Consider the following 18,515-nt stretch of genomic DNA (forward strand, 5'->3'; position numbering starts at 1 on the left):
GGAGGGGTGCATGTGGAGAGCACAGGCAGGGCTGAGCTGCTGTCCCCCTTCCTGTGCCTGCATGCCCTGCCCAGCACCTGTTCAGAGGGGAGGCTGAGCTGCACAGACCTGCCTTGCCCAGGTACGTATGTCCCAGCTCGGGGGGAGGTGAGGAAAAGCGGCCAGGGTTACAGCGAGGGCTGGGACTGGGGAAGGGATGTCTGTGCCCCAGTGCCCTTCCATTGTCCCCTGCCGCAGTGCCTGGTGGCTGGTGCCCATGGTCGGAGTGGACGGCGTGCTCCCAGCCCTGCAGGGGCCAGACGAGGACCCGCTCCAGGGCCTGCGCTTGCCCCGCCCCTCAGCACGGGGGCGCCCCGTGTCCCGGGGAAGCAGGGGAGGCAGGGGCCCAGCATCAGAAGGAGACCTGCCCCAGCTCGCCCGAGTGCCCAGGTGAGATGCCCCCACTTGTCTGCTCAAATCTCAACAGGCCGGGCACCTCCTAGGCCTCCTAGGGCAGTTGATGCTGTCTTCCCGGCACAGTGGACGGAGCCTGGAGCCCATGGGGACTATGGTCTTCCTGTGATGCGTGCCTGGGGCAGTCCCATCGGAGCCGGGTGTGTATCTGGCCCCCCACCCCTGAGGGAGGCAGGCCCTGCCCTGGGGGCCACAGGCAGAGTCGCCCCTGCCAGGACAATTCCACAAAATGCACAGGTAAGGGCTTCTGTAGAGGTCGGGGAGGGTCCCTTGGAAGGCTTGGGAGACACGGCCTCTGGCCTTTGTCCCCAGTATACGCATGCATGTCACTTTCTTTGAGAGGCAGCATTTAGATCCCTCACCTTGTGGTCCTGGGACAAGGTGGAAAGTCAGGTGGCTGGGGGTGGTGAGGCAGGAGGGCTTGCCCCCTGAGTCCTGGGATCCTGCAGGATGGGCCCCTGCTCAGCGTCTGCCCTCTCTGCTTCCTTCCCGCCACAGAGTGTGGGGGTGGCCAGGGTCTTCTCCCCTGTGGGCGGCCCTGTCCCCGCTCCTGTCAGGACCTGTCTCCCGGGACTGTGTGCCAGCCGGGCTCGACGGGCTGCCAGCCTAGCTGCGGGTGCCCCCCTGGCCGGCTGTTCCAGGACGGCCTCTGTGTGCCTCCTGCCCTCTGCCGCTGCCAATACCAGCCTGGAGCCATGGGTCAGTGCTTCCTTCCGTGCTCTCCCCATTTCTCCCGAGCACCGCGGTGCCCGCCGGCCTGGCCTCTGCCTGTCTGGCTCTGGAGTCCAGCCTGGGCTGCAGGATGTTGCTCCAGGCGTTAGTGTCTCGTGCATCCCCCCACATCTCTGCTCCAGGCTGGGGCTTCCACCTCCCAGGCCCAGGATCTGGGGCACCGTGGGGTGTAGGCTGATAGGGAGGGAGGTAGAAGGCAGTGGGATAGGAGGAAGGGTTGAGGGTGCAGGGCCCGTTGAGCTGTCTGGGGTCCCACCCCGACTTGTGCCCTCAGGGATCCCTGAGAACCAGAGCCGGTCAGCAGGGTCTGGGCTCAGCTCCTGGGAGAGCCTGGAACCCGGAGAGATGGTGACCGGGCCCTGTGACAACTGGTGAGTCAAGAGGAGCAGGGAGGGGTGGGCTGCAGAGCCGGGCAGTGGGGGCTCTTGTGGGAGTTGGCCAGGGTGCTGTCTTCTGAAGCCCCCTCCCTTGTCCCCAGCACCTGTATGGAGGGCGTCCTGCAGTGCCAGGAGGTGCCCAGCTGCCCTGGGCCTGGAGTGTGGGGCTCCTGGGGCCCCTGGGAGGACTGCAGTGTTTCTTGCGGGGGAGGGGAGCAGCTCCGCTCCCGGAGGTGCGCCCGGCCCCCCTGCCCTGGGCCTGCCCGCCAGAGCCGCACCTGCCGCACCCAGGTCTGCAGAGGTGAGCCCCGGCTGGGGTCTGCCCTTGACGGATTCCCATGTTGGCCTCTGATGCTAACTCATAGGTGCCTTTGACCTCTTCCGTCCCATCCCCCTACACTGCCCTTTCCCGGGGCCAGTGATGGGCATGTGGAGGAGGAAGTAGCCAGATTCAGGGAGGGGAGCCTGTGGGAGGGTGTGACATTGGCCCTGAGGGGCACAACCCAGGGAAGGTATTGTCTGCACAACTGGGGAGCTGTGGGAAGGTTGGTACTGGGGTGAGTAAGCAGGCCGCGGGGTGAGCACGGAAGTAGCCATTGAGGGCAGTGCAGGCCAGAGCTGGGCACTGACCCAAGTGTTGTCCCAGAGGCCGGCTGCCTGGCTGGACGTTTGTACCGGGAATGCCGGCCCGGCGAGGGGTGTCCCTTCTCCTGTGCCCACGTCACTCGCCAGGTGGGCTGCTTCTCCACCGGCTGTGAAGAAGGCTGCCACTGCCCCGAGGGCACCTTCCAGCACCACCTGTCCTGTGTCCAGGTCAGAACCCACTCAGCCAGGAGCCCAAGACCCTCCCCTCCCTTCCCCTCTCCTGTCTTTTCTCCCCCTCCCCTGCAGCTGCTCACCTCTGCAGACTCTGTGGCCTATGGACAGCTCCCCGCTTCCTCACGTGACCCCAGGCAAGCACGGTCCTGTGAGACTGTCTGTGTGAGTCACGCAGGGGCCGAGCTCCCAGAGCAGACAGCTGAGGCCGTGCAGGCTCTGGATGTCTCTGGGTCCCTGGAGTGGGGAGCTTGTCTGGGCTCCTGCTCTTCAGCAGCCGCTGTTCCTGGCTCTCAACTCCAGCACGGAGACATCCAGGACTGAGGTGTGGCCAGGTGCCCCCTCTGGCTTCTTGCCGCCCAGCAGCTGGCAGCCAAGGGCAGTGGCTCCCCACGCCATGCAGGCTGGGACAGGAAATCGTGGGTCCTCACGGTCCCCTTTTCCCTGCCAGACCCCTGTGGGGAAGCATACCCAACCTCCACTCTGCCTGGCCCCAGACTCCTCGTCTCCCGCTGTGGGGTCTGGACAGCAGGCCAGTGTCAGCTCTGCTCTGCCAAGCTCTATGGGCACGTGGGGATTTCCTTCCCAGTCTTTAATCCTACCTAATCGTGAAGCCGGCGTCCAGGGGCTTCCCCCGGCCAGAGTTCCAGCCATACTCACAAAGGCCTGAGCAGCCACCTGGTCCCATTTGCTTGACTTAGAGCTGATGACACTGAGGGGGCCCCAGGGAGGGAAAGGGACACACTGAGTCATGCAGTTATTGGCAAAGCTAGGAATCAGGCGTCTGATTCCTGGCTGAGGCCCTTTCCGCCTGAGTGCTCCCTCCAAGTCCTGCCCCCTGGGGGCCTCCTCTGGTCCTGCCTGTGTCCCAGCTGAGATCTGTATGCAGGAAAGCTCCTGGCCATTACAGGTCTAGCAAAGAGGCCACTAGGCTCTCAGGTTCACACCCCTGACTCAGGGAAACGGCTCCTTTGCTCCAGGGAATGCTCTTCTGGTGCCCAGAGACCCCCTGAAACCTCACATGTCCTCCCCCCACCCCCTCACTCAAGGAGGTGCAGAGGGCTGGCACCTGACCTGTGCAATTACCTTTTCTCCTCCTTCCCACCCGCCAGGAGTGCCCCTGTGTGCTGACCGCCTTGCTGCTGCAGGAGCTGGGGGCTGCCGGCACTGACCCGGGGGCTCACTCACCCATTTTGGGAGAGGGCGGTCAGCCCCTTGGGCCTGGAGATGAACTGGGCTCAGGCCAGACCCTCCGTACAGGCTGTAGCAACTGGTGAGGGGGACGGTGAGGGTGGGGGAGAGATTTGGAGTCAAGGGAGGGGGAGGCGTTGGCTGCCCTGGCCCTGCCTGGCCTGGGTAACCTTGGCTGTGTCTCCTGTTCTTTGGGATGGAGACACTTGCCAACACCCCTTTCTCTCAGGGTCTATCCTGCCCAGCCCCTCACCCCCATGCTGTTTCCCCAGCTCTTGTGTGCATGGGAGGCTGTCTTGTTCAGTGGGCAACTGCTCTAAGGCCGCTGATGGCTTCAGTCCCTGGGGGCCGTGGGGCCCGTGTTCCCGCTCCTGTGGTGGGCTGGGCACCCGCACCCGCAGCCGCCAGTGTGTGCAAGCCTCACTCGCCCCGGGCAGCCAGGGCTGCCGAGGGACCCGCCAGGAGCTCAAGTACTGCCCCAGCCCAGACTGCCCAGGTGAGGGAAGTGGGAAGGGAGAGTCTGGCCAAATACACCTCAGCCCTTCCGTTGTCCTTTCCTGTCTCTGCCCATCCGAGTTGCTGTCTCTGGATCTCTCTTCCTCGCCTGCTAGCTCTGTGTGTCTCTTCGATTCCGGTGTAACCAACGTTTCTGGAGCTCTTGCCAAATGCACCACGCTATGTGTGTTAGGGGGATAGCGAAGACTCTGACCTTGGAATCCAGGGACTCAGATAACCCATTTCAGCATGTGGTGAGCCCTGTAGGAGGGCGCACATGCTATGGAAGATTGGGGAAGTTGAGAATTCTCCTGGAGGGTCAGGGTAGGAGGGCTTCCTGGGGAGGCAGCATGTGGGGTTTGAGGAGGGAGAGGACCTTGACAGTCATTGGAGGGGAAGGAATGCCAGGTAGCAGGAGCGGCTTGAGCCAAGGCCTTGCTGCCATGGGGAAGTACTGTGCTTGGGGCCCAGAGGGTCGGTGGGAGACCAAGCTGACGAGGGGCTGAACCAGATAGTGATGGGTTTGGAACGTGGCCACCAGCTTCAGGTTTGGTCCTGGTGCGGTGCAGGCTCAGAAACACTGAGCAGGATTCTTCTTTGGCACAGGGGCTGAAGGGTCCACGGTGGAGCCAGTGACCAGCCTTCCAGGTAGCCAGACTCCTTGGGTCCCGGCCCCAGACTGCCTGCACCCTTGCACATGGCCTCCCTTTGGGAAGAACAAGCCCAGGGCCTCCTCCCTTCCCAGCCCTGCTTCCTGGGAGGCCTGGAGCCCAGGGTTGACTCGTCAGGAGGTGCCCCTCCCTCCTCTCTCCTCAGGCGGCTGGGGCCCATGGTCTCCGTGGTCCCCGTGTTCTCGCACCTGCACAGACCCCGCTCACCCTGCTCGGCGTGGCCGCGCTCGCCTCTGCCTGGCAAACTGCACCGGGGGGGACACTTCACAGGAGCGCCCTTGCAACCTGCCCTCCTGCACAGGTGCGCCTTCCAGTCTTGACCTCTGACCCTGGCCTATGTCCAAACCACGGCCATCCCGTCTAATCCCAGCATCCTCCCTCAAACAGCTCATTCTGGCTCCCAGCCCTTGTCCCCAACATCTAATACCCCTGAAGCAAATCCCGAGCTCTCACCCTGACACCTAATCATGAACCCGTGTGTGGCCCTGGACCCTGGGTGCTTTGTGTCAGCCCGGCAACTGTTGGGGAGCCACCGCCAGCACCCAAGAAAACCCTCACTTGTGTGTGTACTGAACAGTCCCCCCGAAATTCCCATCCAAATCCCTCAGTACCCTGTGAGTCTGTGAGTCTGGGGCGTAGTTGCCAAAGCCCCACAACAGCCAGTGTTAGATCCTAAACAGGAGCCCAAAGGTCTGGATGAGGTCACGGCTGGCCCTGGCAGACGAGGAGGTCTGCCCTCGAGCCGAGCGGGGCGGGCTCCAGCTCAGCTTTGTCTGGTCCTGTCCTGGCCCGCAGAGCTGCCCCTGTGCCCCAGCCCTGGCTGCGTGGCGGGGAACTGTTCCTGGACGGCCTGGGCCCCGTGGGAACCTTGCTCCCGAAGCTGCGGGGTGGGCCAGCAGCGCCGGCTGCGGGCATACCACCCCCCGGGGCCCGGCGGGCACTGGTGCCCTGACATCCTCACCGCTTACCAGGAGCACCGCTTCTGCAGCCTGCGGGCTTGCCCAGGTGAGGCCGGCCACCGAGGACCAGGACGCGCCCTTCCCTGGCATCATGTGCCCCTGTGGCGCTTCCATCTCCGTGCACAACCCTGCCCCAGGCGTCTGGTGCGTGGGGGGCCCCCACTGCCTGAGCCAGATCCCTCACCTGGCCCTTCTCTTTTCCACGCAGTGCCTGGAGGCTGGTCACGCTGGAGCCCCTGGTCCTGGTGTGACCGGAGCTGTGGGGGGGGCCGGTCCCTGAGGAGCCGCAGCTGCTCGAGCCCCCCGCCCAAGAACGGGGGTGCCCCCTGCGTGGGGGAGAGGCACCACGTGCGACTCTGCAATCCCGGGCCCTGTGGTATGGCGGTGGGGACATCCCGCACAGCTCTTCCCACCCCCGCCTCTAATTGCGTTCCCGCGACATGTTGGGACGGAGACGCTCACTGGCCAGCTGAGAAAACCCTGAGGCCCGCGGGGGGTGGACGGTGGGATCTGGGCACTGGGCGAGGACCTGCTCGGGGTGAGCTGCCCGCCCCCAGCTGCACTAGAACTCATTCTCGCCATCTTGTCCACCCTCCTGTTCCTGGAGAATCACCCAGCCCCGTCAAGGTTTTCGGAGGATTTGAGGGTTACGGTCGTGAGTGCACCTGCATCTGGGATTGGACTGAGCCAGACAGGCTCCTCCCAGCTTCAGCTCCTTCTGAGCTCACCGATCCCATGGACCTTGGTCCCTCTAGGGCCTTCCAATACTATTAGGACACCCCACCCCCGATCCCCTCCAGGTGAACACAAAGCAGCCACGTAGGTGAGCATGTTGGCTTCTTAGATGCACAAATTTAGTCCAGCTCGACATTTATTGGGTCGTCGTTGGCTAGGTGCCGGGAACCCCCAGGTAGGTGAGAGGAACTCCTGTCACTCAGAATGTCCCCATTCCAGGGCCTCCCCAAGGCCCCATGTTTCTATGGGCACCAACATGGGGAGAAGGATGGGAGTACAGCTTCGTGGAGGTAGGAGTGGTTCCAGGCAGGCAGGAAGAGGGTTGCTGGTGCTCAGGGCCCTCTTGACTCTGGTCCTCCCCATGTGCTCAGAGCAGGGCTGCCCAGCGGGCATGGAGATGGTCAGCTGTGCCAACCGCTGCCCCCGCCGCTGCTCAGACCTCCAGGAGGGGGTCGTGTGTCAGGACGGCCAGGACGGCCAGGCCTGCCAGCCGGGCTGCCGCTGCTCCGAGGGTGGGTGCTGTCCTGGCCCCTGGGCACGTCACAGCGACTCGGTGGGAAGGCGGGTGGGAACCCAGGTGCCTGCACAGCTCTGGAGGGCTGCCTCCCCGCAGGCTTCCTGGAGCAGGACGGAGGCTGTGTGCCGATCGGGCACTGCGAGTGTACAGATGCCCAGGGCCACAGCTGGGCCCCAGGGAGCCAGCACCGGGAAGCCTGCCGCACCTGCACCTGCCGGGCCGGGCGGCTTTCCTGCACGGCTCAGCCCTGCCCACCGCCTGCCCACTGCGCCTGGAGCCGCTGGTCAGCCTGGAGTCCCTGCAGCCACTCGTGTGGGCCCGGAGGGCAGCAGAGCCGCTTCCGGTGTGTATGGGGCTGGACCAGGCTAGTGTCACCTCTCCCAACCCCGGTCTGCCACGCCTGGACGCGGTCTCCCTCTCTGATGCAGAGCTCCTGGATCCTGCCCCCCAGGGGCATGCCCACTCTGTGCCCTGGCCCCACCTTTGTCCCTGGTCATCCTTGCCTTTCTTTAGCCACCTCCACGCCCACCCCAGGCTTTCCCATCTGGTGTCCCACCAGGAGGTGGAGGAGTGATGAAGGGCCCTGGGCCATCACTCACCTTCTGTGCCCCGGGCCCCACAAAGGTCCTCCACGTCTGGCTCATGGGCTTCAGAGTGCCGGGAGGAGCAGTCCCAGAGCCGGCCCTGCCCTCAGCCCCCATGCCCACCCCTGTGCCTGCACGGTGCCCGCCTCCACACCTTGGGGGACAGCTGGCTGCAGGGCGAGTGCCAGCAGTGGTAAGTCTGGGCAGAGGCAGGGGTGGAGCGGGGACGGGGGCGGATGGCAGTGTCCCTGAGTCTGGTCTCCTCCCTTCAGCTCCTGCACCCCGGAGGGCATCATATGTGAAGACATCGAGTGTGCAGGTCCGGAGTTTATGTCCCGCTCCCACCTCGCCCCACCTCTGTTTGCCGCGTGTCTCATATTTCCCTCCCACCCCTACTTCCAGCCGCCACCCCCTGTGCCACGGAGGTCCCGACCAGCCATCGGGACCTTCTCTGACCTTACTTGTGCCCTCCCACAGTACCCAGGGCTTGGACGCTGTGGTCCCCTTGGTCTGAATGCCCCGTCTCCTGTGGAGGTGGAAACCAGGTTCGCACCCGGGACTGTGTGGCCTCGACCCCTCACCGCAGCGGGGCCCCCTGCCTGGGCCCTGGTACCCAGACCCAGAGCTGTGGACGGCAGCCTTGCCTGGGGCTGCTGGACGCCTGCTCCTGGGGCCCCTGGGGGCCCTGTTCCCGCAGCTGCGGCCCTGGCCTGGCCTCCCGCTCTGGATCCTGCCCCTGCCCGCTGGCCAGAGCCGACCCCACCTGCAACAGCACCTTCCTGCACCTGGACACCCGGGCCTGCTACCGGGGGCCCTGCCTGGGTGAGTGTGCACAGGAAAAATACAGGGAGTAGCATGTTTTCCCAAACCCCAGATTTCCCCCCTCCCCCCGCCCGAGATATCCATCTATCCCCCTGATATTTGATCTCGTTTCTTTCCCCTTCCCACCATCTTTTCCTCTGAGCCCTTTGGGATGTGACCCTCGCCCCTGAGTGACAGGGAACACGGCGAATTAGGACTTGTGTGAATTCTTGGCTCCCTCTTGCCCTTTTCCTGTGCAGGGTGTTGGCCAGGGCTGGGATGAGAGTAGAGGGCAGGGGAGGGGCTGGAAGGGAGGAGAGAAGCTGGAGGGGCCTGGCTGGCATCCCCCCACCTTGGTCCCCAGAGGAGTGTGTGTGGAGCAGCTGGAGCAGCTGGACGCGATGCTCCTGTCGGGTGCTGGTGCAGCAGCGATATCGGCACCAAGGACCAGCGCCCGGAGTGGCGGGGACGGGGGCAGGCCCCCTCTGCACACGACTGGACGGCCACTTCCGGCCTTGCCCCCTCGGCAACTGCTCTGGTGAGAACCCCGGAGCCGGAGGCCGGAGAGCTGAGCCTTGCCCTTGCCCGCACTGACCCCCGCTCTCAGCAGCCCCGTGACCCCCATGCCTCACGTCCCACCCCTCCCTGCTCCACTGCGATCTCCCCACTTTGTAGCTGCAGGCTTTGTCCACTTGCGGCCGCTCCCAGGCCCAGAAGGTCTGGCCCACCTCTCGTTGTGGCCACCCTCTCCATCTCTGCTCCCCTGGCTCCCGTCTGCCAACCTCTAGAGCACCTGCCAGGCCCCTTGCTCCCCGCAGCTACCTGGCTCTCCAAGCCCCGACCATCATGACCCTTCCCCAGAGACAGCCACAGGGGCCGAGTGGGCGCTAGACGGGGCAGCACTGGTCAGTCCTTACCGGCAGCCTGGGGCCAGGCTTACACTCCTACGAGGAGGCCCCGAGGGGCCTTGATGGGACCATGCCCTGTGTGCTCCAGGCTTGGGGCGGGGGGCAGGTGGAGGGTGTCTCTGGGCTGCCCCCCCACCAGCCTGCTGGCCTCTGTTCCCCTCCAGAGGACAGTTGCACACCACCCTTTGAGTTCCAGGCCTGTGGCTCCCCCTGTGCCGGGCTCTGTGCCACGCACCTGAGCCGTCGGCTCTGCCAGGACCTGCCACCCTGCCAGCCTGGCTGCTACTGCCCTGAGGTGAGGGGCGGAGCCAGAGGAGATGCCCCAGGAGAAGCGGGTCTCGGCCCACACTCCTACCTTCCTTCTCTCTGTGATGCCTGTGGCGACACCCCTCCCAACGACGCCTCTTAAGGGTCCCTCACCTTCTGCCTCGTGCCCGTGTGCCCATCCATTTGCTCGGCAACATGCACGTGCCCCTGCTGTGAGCACTCACACTACTGGAACTCGGGGACAGAGATGGCTGCCACACAGCTCTGTCCCTGTGTCCCCTCTGCGCAGGGGCTGCTGGAGCAGGCTGGGGGCTGCATTCCCCCAGAGCAGTGTAGCTGCCTACACATCACAGGAGAAGGAGCCAGGGTGACTCTGGCTCCTGGGGACCGCCTGCAGCTGGGGTGCAAAGAGTGGTGAGTTAAGGAGGCGGGGAGGCAGCGTCAGAGGGCTGGGGCCAGGGAATGGGGGGGCAGGTGGCCCCACAGGGAAATCGCCCTGGCCTGGACCCAACCCCAACCTCATCCTGCTCCAGATGAGCCCAGAGCTCAGGCCACCCCTACGTGAGCCCCACCAACCACCTCTCTGGGCTGAGTCTGGTCTCCCCAGTCTTACCCCGACCACCCCCTCCCACAGTGAATGCCGGCGTGGGGAGCTGAAGTGCACCAGCCAGGGCTGTCAAGGTAACGCTGCCCTGGAGAGACCCACTGTCCCCATTTGCCCAGGATTGGAAGGTTTCCTGGATCTGGGACCAGGACAGTCCCAGACAAACCGGGATGTTTGTTCACCCTCCCCTGACCCTCCCGGAAACCTCTTGCAGCCTTTCCTGTTTCTAGCCCTTCCTGGTCATAACTGGGTCTCCTCCCTCCCCCTCTACTGGGGCTTGTGGTCTCAGGGAGGGTCACTGGGAAGGGTGCCCACTCGCTGCCCTTTCTAGGTCTTCTGCCTCTGAGCGGGTGGTCCGAGTGGTCACCCTGTGGGCCTTGCCTGCCCCCTGGTGTGCTGGCCCCCGCCTCCAGGACTGCCCTAGAGGAGCTCCGGTCTCAGCACCCAGCTGGCCTCTCCCCGACCTTGGCCCCCTTGCTGGCTTCGGAGCAGCACCGCCATCGCCTCTGTTTGGACCCGGAGACTGGGAGGCCATGGGCTGGGGACCCAGACCTGTGCATTGCACCACTCAGCCAGCAACGCCTCTGCCCGGACCCTAGGGCCTGCCATGGTAATACCGAGGGGCAGAGACCAACAGGGCAGGAGGGAGCCTGAGATGAGAGTGGAGGGAGGGGTACCTGGCCAGGTAGGCCTGGGCCATGTTGTTTATTTCAGTAGCCAGGCGCTTAACAGGCCTGCTAAGCCTCCTGCTTGCCCCCAGGGCCTGCAGGATTTGGGGGTATTTGGCGATCTGGCACTGGAGGGGGGGCGGGCCGCAGCAGGAAGGATCCCTGCAGCTGATGAAAGGGGAGGAAGGGGGCTTTGGGTGCTCTGGGCCTGGCAGAGTGTCTGTAGGGCTGGAGCCCAAGGCCTTGGGGTGGGAGCAAGAAGCCAGGGCGGGGCCCTGGGCACTGACTTCCATTTTACCTCCCCAGACTTATGCCAGTGGAGTCCTTGGGGGCCCTGGAGCCCCTGCCAGGTGTCGTGCAGTGGGGGCTTCCGGCTACGCTGGAGGGAGGCAGGGGGCCCCCCTGGAGGAGGCTGCTGGGGGCCTTGGGCTCAGACTGAGAGCTGCAACGTGGAGCCCTGCCCAGGTAACCCCCATCCTGGCATCTGGAGGCGGGGCCAAGGACTGTAACACGGGAGATAGCACCTGATGAGGATGTGGCCTCTGCTCCTGGAGGCGTGCCCTGGAGGGCAGGGTGCTGTCCTGGGGGCCCAAAAGTCAGTCCCCAACACAGACTCCTACCTTCTGGTCCTCAGGGGAGAGCTGTGAAGCCCAGGACACCGTGCCCACCCTTGACTGTGCCAACCAGTGCCCTAGAAGCTGTGTGGACCTCTGGGACCGCGTGCAGTGTCTGCAGGGACCATGCCGTCCAGGTGGCCGGGCCACACCCACAGCCCAGCTTGGGAGCCCTAGGGCCTCAGACCAGAGCAGCTTGCTTCGCTGACCCCTACTTCCAGAGAGCATGTGACCTGCGGGCGGGGACGTGTTACAGGATCAGGGGTTATAGGGCAGCAAAGTGGATCCTTGGGTCACTTTCAGCACCTGGGTAGGGGTCCTGCATAGAGCGAGCCTTACCTAACATGGGCTTTGTCTGTGAGGACCTTCTGGCAGCCTCAGGGGTCCCTGAGGTGGGGCCCACACAGGGTCGGCTGGAGTGACCCCTTCCTGTGCTCTAGCAGTGGAAACAGTGTGCGGACCAGGTCAAGTGGGGACTCGGGGGGGCTGGGGTAGGGGAGGGTGCTCCAGGGTCAGCCTGAGGCTCCGGACCCCATCTGGCTGCCAGAGGGACCCATGATGTACGCCCGAACCTTGCTTGTCCTCCCCACCCCCCTCAGGCTGCCGCTGCCCCCCTGGCCAACTGGTACAGGATGGGCGCTGTGTGCCCATCTCCTCCTGCCGCTGTGGCCTCCCCAGCCCCAATGCCTCATGGGTGGTGGCCCCAGCCGAGGTGGTACAGCTGGACTGCAAAAACTGGTATGGCTGCCCACTGGTGGCCAAGCAGGGGATGGGGAGTTTTAGGTGGGAGGCTTGGGACAGGTCAGGGTGGAGGGCGTTAGCGGGAAGCAAAGGCTCTGTTCCCTTTGACTTGTGCCCTTGACCCCTGTCCGCAGCACCTGTACCAACGGGTCCCTGGTGTGCCCACGCCATGAGTGCCCAGTCCTTGGGCCTTGGTCAGCCTGGAGCAGCTGCTCTGCTCCCTGTGGTGGGGGCAGCATGGGGCGACGTAGGAGCTGTGAGGAGGGTCCTATGGGGGCGCCATGCCAGGCCCAGGACACAGAGCAGCGGCAGGAATGTAACCCGCAGCCCTGCCCTGGTGAGCACCTGGGGTGGGGGAGTGAGGGGGGAGCCTCCCTGCCCTCTGGTGCTGCTGAGCTCGGCGGGCGTTCAGCAGCATGGGCGGCGGGTCCCGAGGCGGTCCCCTCCCTGGTACTCCACCTCACCGTCTGTGCGCTCCCCCCAGAGTGCCCGCCTGGCCAGGTGCCCAGTGCCTGTGCGGCTTCATGCCCACGCCTCTGCTCGCATCTGCAGCCTGGTGCCCTCTGTGTGCAGGAACCCTGCCGGCTCGGCTGTGGCTGCCCCGGAGTGCAGGTACGGACAGTGCCCTGACTGCCGTATGGGGGGGCAGGCAGGTGGGGGGCAGAGAAGTGTGGTGTGGGTAGAACTGAGCCCGCGCCTTCCTGCCGCAGCTGCTGCACAATGGCACGTGCGTGCCCCCTGCGGCCTGCCCCTGCACCCAGGTCTCTCTGCCCTGGGGCCTTACCTTGACTCTTGAAGAACAGGCCCGGGAGCTTCCCCCAGGAACTGTGCTCACCTGGAACTGCACGCGCTGGTGAGGGCCCCGGGCAGGGGGGACAGGGGGAGGAGGGAGCTAGGGCAGGGAGGGGGTGGAGGGCAGCGTTGCTGAGAATGGGGGTGGGGAGGAGGGCACCGGAGGCGTCCGAACACGTGCTTCTGTCTTCCCAGTATCTGCCAAGATGGAGCCTTCAACTGCTCCCCAGCTGACTGTCGTGGTGAGATGTGGCTGTCTAGGCCCCTGCTGGTCCTTCCAAAGCCAGGGTGGGGTTGGTCCCGATGAGGGCAGAGGGCGCTGCCTGCCCTAGGCAAAGCTGTCTCTCCCAAGAAGCCCCTTCCTTGCTCTGTCCACACTGGTGTTGGGGGCGTTCCTGTGAGCACACGGCTGTGAGTGATGCAGGAAGTGGAGGGTCTTTCCCTGCAGATGAGGAAGCAAAGGCTGAGGGTGAGCTAAAGTAGGACCCTTGTCTGGCATCTGCCCTGTGCTATTTTACCCCCATCTGACCAAAGTCAACAAGTGTTTGCTAAGGGCTCACAGGTGCCCAGCTCGGGCACACTGGGCTCTGTGTGGATTCAGAGGCACACAGGCCTGGTGAGTCCTGAGCAGCCCCAGTCTGGCTGCTGAGGGCCAGCTCACCCACCGGAACAGGTAGGGACAGGAGACAGTTTCTGGCTCACTGACCAGCAGGCTGCACCCACAGGACTGGAAATCAGTGCCATGAATGGAGAGGTCAGGGTGGACAGGACTGGTCAGGGGAGGCTTCCTGGAAAAGGCCAGACTCGAGTTAGGCCCCATTAGTATTTGGAAGGTGGATAAGAGCAGACGGGCGTGTTTGGAGGCCTAGAGGCCCAGAGCCAGCCGAGTGGACAGCGCTGGGAAGGCAGGAGGGACTCTAGGGGTGTCTGGTGTGGGAGGGGGGAGAATCGAGGCCGGACCCAAGGCTGACCTGAGTGGTGGTGGTGGTGGTGGGGTCTTCCCTGGCAGAGTGCCCCTCCGGGGAAATGTGGCAGCAGGTGGCCCCTGGGGAGCCAGGGCCCTGCGAGCGGACGTGCCGGGAGCCCAATGCCACGGACACCCAGGGCAGCTGCAGTGCGGGGCAGGCCCCAGGCTGTGTGTGCCAGCACGGACACTTCCGCAGCCAGGCGGGCCCCTGCGTGCCCATAGACCACTGCGAGTGCTGGCACCGTGGGCGTCCCCACCCGGTGAGACACTGCAGCCCCTCCGGGCCACCCAGCCCTCCCCCACCCCCACCCCCCTCCACTGGCTCCTCCCCCTGTGCCAGGATCTGCAGCAGCAGACAGCTCGGCCATCAGCCATCACCCATCACACGGGGATAGTCTCCAGGCCCCATCAGCCCACCTCCCTCCCCAGACTCTTGTCCCTGACTTTGGTCTCTGGCCCCTGTCCTGACTGGTTTCAGGGATGGGGGGGGGGGTGTAGTATAGAAAAGTCTAACTGGCAGAGATGGGTAGAGATGGACGGGAGGGTTCCCCCACTCTCCCCAGCCTGGATCCGAATGGCAGGAGGACTGTGAGAGCTGCCGCTGCCTCAGTGGGAGGAGTGTCTGCACCCAGCACTGCCCCCTCCTCACCTGTGCCCAGGTACCCTCCTACAGCCCTGCTGCCCTCCTTCCTGGGTCCCTCCCCAGAGGCTGGTCTTAGGGCCTTGAGCAGGCAGTGCTGGGGCCCTGGGGTCATCCTCCTGAGTGCGCTGGGGACCACTCCCTCTGCAGGGCGAGGTGACCGTGCAGGAACCAGGGAGCTGCTGTCCCACTTGCCGCCGAGAGGCTCTGGGTATGCCGGGGACCTGGGGTACTTCCTGCCATGCCTCTCCTTGCTCTGGGCCCTTCTCCCAAACTGCTCCCATGCCCACCCTAGGGGGCCTGCCGTCCCCAGTGCTGCCTACCATGGGGATCAGCAGAGTGGTAACGCCCAGTGCTGCATCACGGCGCCTGGCCACTGCTGCCCCAACAGCCTCAGGTGCCCCTCAGGTCCACAGTGTCCCCTTTACACAGAGTCCCCTCATCGAGGTCCTTTCTCTCTGCCCTGCTCCCGCCTCTGTGCTCACCTTCTTCCCACAGAGGGGCAGGCAGCCTCCTGCCGGCATCTCACGGAGCTGCGCAACGTCACCAAGGGCGCCTGCTACCTGGACCAGGTGGAAGTGAGCTACTGCAGTGGGCACTGCCCGTCCAGCATCAGCGTCATGCCTGAGGTGAGCGAGGGGGCTGCTGTGCAGGCCCAGGAGAGTCAGGTCAGCCTGCACCCCTGAGGGACTGCTGCGGCCAGCCTAGGCCTGGGCAATGCCCAGGGGACACGAGGGACTCAGTTGATCTCAAAGGGGCACAGCTCAGAGCCAGGGGCGAGTTTTCACCAAGGTGGTGGCCTGCACCTGCTGCTTGGCCCTGTCACCTTCAGCGGGGCTTGGGCCCCAAGCCTACTCCAGGCCTCCACCCTGTGCTGCGGGCTTCCCAGGACATCAGCAAGAAAGGCACAAAGGACCTAAGTTAGGCTCTGAAATCACAGCCCATCATATAGCGAGAACAAGTTCTTTAGAACAGACCATTTACACACAGCATTGTCCCAGACATTCCTGGCAAGGCATATTATGAGCACGTCCCAGAAGACCTCTGCCCTGTGCGTGCTCTCCTTGGACCCAGAAGGCCCAACCCTGCTCCATGTGCAGACCTTGTCAGGGGCTCTGTGCCCACCCTGACTCCCCTCATCCTGAGCCTGGAGAGCTGTGGCTCCAGTTCTAGCCTGGGAGGGTCCTGGCCCTGCCTCAGCTCATTGATGGTGTGGCCATTCCCTCCTGTCTTGACCCACCTGGGTCATCTATTCCTGGAAGACAGAGGTGCTTTCCTACCTAGTCCTCAACGCTTGGCCACTCTCTGCTCCCCTGGGTGCTCCTGGTACCTCCTGGTATTCCCAGACCATTCCCAAACAATATTTGGATTTGTTAAAACATAGGAGAGTGGTTAAGAGATTTTTTTCCTCCCCTGGAGAGGAAAAGTGAGTGATAGAGGGATAGAAATCAGATGGAGATTTGTTTTTACTGAAGTATAATTGACATGCAATGTTAGTTTCAGGCGCACACATAGCGATTCCACAATTCTGTAAATTACACAGCGCTCTCCACAATAAGTGTAGTTGCCATTCAGTGGTATTGTGTTATTAACTATACTCCCTATGCTGTACCCTTCATCCCCAGAGGGTTTTTTTTTAACTGTATCTTTTGTAACTCGGTGCTGTTGAATATAGTGCCTATTTGAAAAGTAAAATTACAATGGAATTATACAGAAGTTAGATCAAATATTCGGTGACACGTAGTTACTATATAATCGAATAGCAGGAGGGGTCTGGAGTGAGAACTCACTTTGCACTTAGGATCACGATTGTGCAGTTTAGAGCTTCCCACCTGGCAGCGTCAGAAAGTATTAGATCTGCCCAAGGGGATGGTAAGCAAGCCCCTTGGGGGTAGGGCCTTATCTCTCCCCTGCTGCCAGGAGGCAGTGATGAGCAGTTAAAAGCATTCTTACCGTGCAGGTGCGCGCTCAGATGGCTGGGGCTTACAGTGAAGGAGGTGGGCTTCTTGGGGAAACGGGAGCTTGATGGCGACACATCCCTTCCCTATCCCGCTGCCCTGCTTGGCCAGGAGTGTTGGGCCCTGGCTGTACCCCGGATGGGAAGGCCAAGAGAGCGAAGGGAGGTGGCTCGGGCAAACTCGCGTGGCCCCTCCCCAGCTCAGCCACGCCCTCCCGCAGGAGCCTTACCTGCAGAGCCAGTGCGACTGCTGCAGCTACAGCCTGGACCCCGAGAACCCCGTGCGGGTCCTGCACCTGCGCTGTCCCGACGGCCACGAGGAGCCCGTGGTGCTGCCGGCCATCCGCAGCTGCCAGTGCAGCGCCTGCCAGGGTGGGTCTGGGCGGGGCGGGGCTGGGCTGGGAGGGACGGGGACCTAGGCTGGACACCTGCAGGGGCGAGGCCCGGCCTTCCGAAAGGTGCCCCGTTTCCCGAAGCTCAGGCCCTCGTGGGATTCCTCCTTCTTGACCCCTTCTGACCCTCTTCGTTTCCCGTCTTGGCTTGCTTGTTGGCTTCGTCTCCAATGCAGCGCAAGCTTGGGTGTTTGGAGTCAGTCACAGCTGCTTCCTCCCAGCTCATCTGTTTCCTTCCTTGCTGAGCATCCGTGACCTCAGCTGCCGAGACCTGGCTGACTGTGCACAGGCTTTTGGCGGTGGGGGGGCTTGGTGGGAGCGCATGTGTGAAGCGCCTGCCAGGTGCCTGGTTCTTGACAGGTCCCCGAGGCCACATTGTGGCAGGTGAGAAACAGGTGCAGGGGCGCTCACAGCGCCTGGGTGGAGCGCAGGGCAAAAGCACGCCTTTCTCTGGGCTTCTTCCTGGCGGGGCTTCTCTCCTGCCAGTTTGCTCCACTGGTCCCCCTCTGGCTGCATCCCTTCCCGGCCTGACCACTGCCTCTGTGCCAGTGCATCTCCCCCTTATCTGTCCTCCAGGAGGTGATTTCTCAAAGCACTGACGGTCCCACTGGATGAGGCCGCCCAGCCACCACCCCTCGTGTGATCACCGGGCCCAGAGGCACCGACCCCCTCCTCCCGTGCCCACCCATCCACTCCATGCCCTGGTACCAGCATATCCCAAATAAAGTGACATCAGCATCAAGCTTGTGTGCAGAGTCTGCATCTGGGGACCAGAAAAGAGAGGGAGGCAGGGTGGGTCTGAGCCCCGGCCTTGACCTGCACAAGGACTGCCTCCAGGAGACTTCTGTTAATCTGCCATGCTGGTGAACCAGGCAGGCCTCGGTTTGCACTACAGCAGGTTGAATATAAAGTCTGGAGTTCTCTGGTTCCCGGTTTCTGCTGCCCGGTTCTGCCTCTTCCTCCTGCAAAGAGCCCTCTTCCTGTGCGTCACTGGTTGTAGTCGGCGCTGCCCGCCTACACCACCCTCTCCTGCTTCCAGATGCCATTCCCCGTCATCCAGAGAAGAGTTCGGCTCATGGGTCATACTCCTTGTCACGGACACTCGGTGTCCGTGTGGATAATCCATTCAGTTCTCACCCCCTCACCTCCAATGACCTTTCCCTTCACCACTCAGATATTTTCAAACACTTCCAAATATTTACTTGTGGATCGTGACTTCCTGTCATTCCAGTTTACTTGCTCTGGTACCCCACCGCTATCATTTATTTCAGATTCATTGAGCCCACCGGGTTCTCACTTTTCATTAGCTCTCTCCTGTCTCCCCCTCAGGATTCATGGTCTGCATGGTCATCCTCAGCACCAACTGCACATTAGAAGCACCCGGGGAGCTTTTGAGATCCTACCAGTGCTCGGGCCCCATCCCGAACCCTTTAAATCAGATTCTTTGGAAGCCTCATGGGTAATTCTATGTGCACCTAGCTGGAATTGAGAACCACCTGTCATTATAAATCACTCCAATGCAAGTACCATTAAATCCCTTGATTTTCTTTTTTAAACTATCTTTTTAAATTGATTTATTTTGAGAGAGAGAGAGAGAGAGAGAGCGAGCAGGGGAGGGGCAGAGAGAGGGGGAG

General features: G+C 63.1%; 1 protein-coding gene across 1 annotated transcript in view; it reads left to right on the forward strand.

Annotated features, from left to right (window-relative positions):
- LOC125154119 (SCO-spondin-like) overlaps window positions 1-17,623 on the forward strand; it is a 56,429-nt gene extending 38,806 nt beyond the window's left edge. Inside the window, exons 70-105 of the mRNA XM_047837867.1 lie at window positions 75-121; window positions 238-429; window positions 520-690; window positions 952-1,152; window positions 1,460-1,556; window positions 1,664-1,863; window positions 2,209-2,375; window positions 3,491-3,651; window positions 3,842-4,065; window positions 4,671-4,712; window positions 4,881-5,036; window positions 5,531-5,740; window positions 5,903-6,070; window positions 6,801-6,941; window positions 7,043-7,289; window positions 7,571-7,723; window positions 7,803-7,849; window positions 8,008-8,352; window positions 8,696-8,869; window positions 9,404-9,534; window positions 9,796-9,920; window positions 10,141-10,187; window positions 10,442-10,720; window positions 11,085-11,243; window positions 11,413-11,529; window positions 11,992-12,130; window positions 12,268-12,470; window positions 12,618-12,745; window positions 12,844-12,986; window positions 13,121-13,167; window positions 13,935-14,152; window positions 14,456-14,551; window positions 14,683-14,743; window positions 15,031-15,161; window positions 16,711-16,861; window positions 17,458-17,623. Of these exons, the coding sequence (XP_047693823.1) occupies window positions 75-121; window positions 238-429; window positions 520-690; window positions 952-1,152; window positions 1,460-1,556; window positions 1,664-1,863; window positions 2,209-2,375; window positions 3,491-3,651; window positions 3,842-4,065; window positions 4,671-4,712; window positions 4,881-5,036; window positions 5,531-5,740; window positions 5,903-6,070; window positions 6,801-6,941; window positions 7,043-7,289; window positions 7,571-7,723; window positions 7,803-7,849; window positions 8,008-8,352; window positions 8,696-8,869; window positions 9,404-9,534; window positions 9,796-9,920; window positions 10,141-10,187; window positions 10,442-10,720; window positions 11,085-11,243; window positions 11,413-11,529; window positions 11,992-12,130; window positions 12,268-12,470; window positions 12,618-12,745; window positions 12,844-12,986; window positions 13,121-13,167; window positions 13,935-14,152; window positions 14,456-14,551; window positions 14,683-14,743; window positions 15,031-15,161; window positions 16,711-16,861; window positions 17,458-17,480 (5,341 nt within the window). The 3' untranslated portion in view covers window positions 17,481-17,623. The remainder of the gene's footprint in view (window positions 1-74; window positions 122-237; window positions 430-519; window positions 691-951; window positions 1,153-1,459; window positions 1,557-1,663; window positions 1,864-2,208; window positions 2,376-3,490; window positions 3,652-3,841; window positions 4,066-4,670; window positions 4,713-4,880; window positions 5,037-5,530; window positions 5,741-5,902; window positions 6,071-6,800; window positions 6,942-7,042; window positions 7,290-7,570; window positions 7,724-7,802; window positions 7,850-8,007; window positions 8,353-8,695; window positions 8,870-9,403; window positions 9,535-9,795; window positions 9,921-10,140; window positions 10,188-10,441; window positions 10,721-11,084; window positions 11,244-11,412; window positions 11,530-11,991; window positions 12,131-12,267; window positions 12,471-12,617; window positions 12,746-12,843; window positions 12,987-13,120; window positions 13,168-13,934; window positions 14,153-14,455; window positions 14,552-14,682; window positions 14,744-15,030; window positions 15,162-16,710; window positions 16,862-17,457) is intronic.
- Window positions 17,624-18,515: the final 892 nt, after the last annotated feature.

The sequence above is a fragment of the Prionailurus viverrinus genome, chromosome A2, assembly GCF_022837055.1.
Source record: "Prionailurus viverrinus isolate Anna chromosome A2, UM_Priviv_1.0, whole genome shotgun sequence".
NCBI lineage: Eukaryota > Metazoa > Chordata > Mammalia > Carnivora > Felidae > Prionailurus > Prionailurus viverrinus.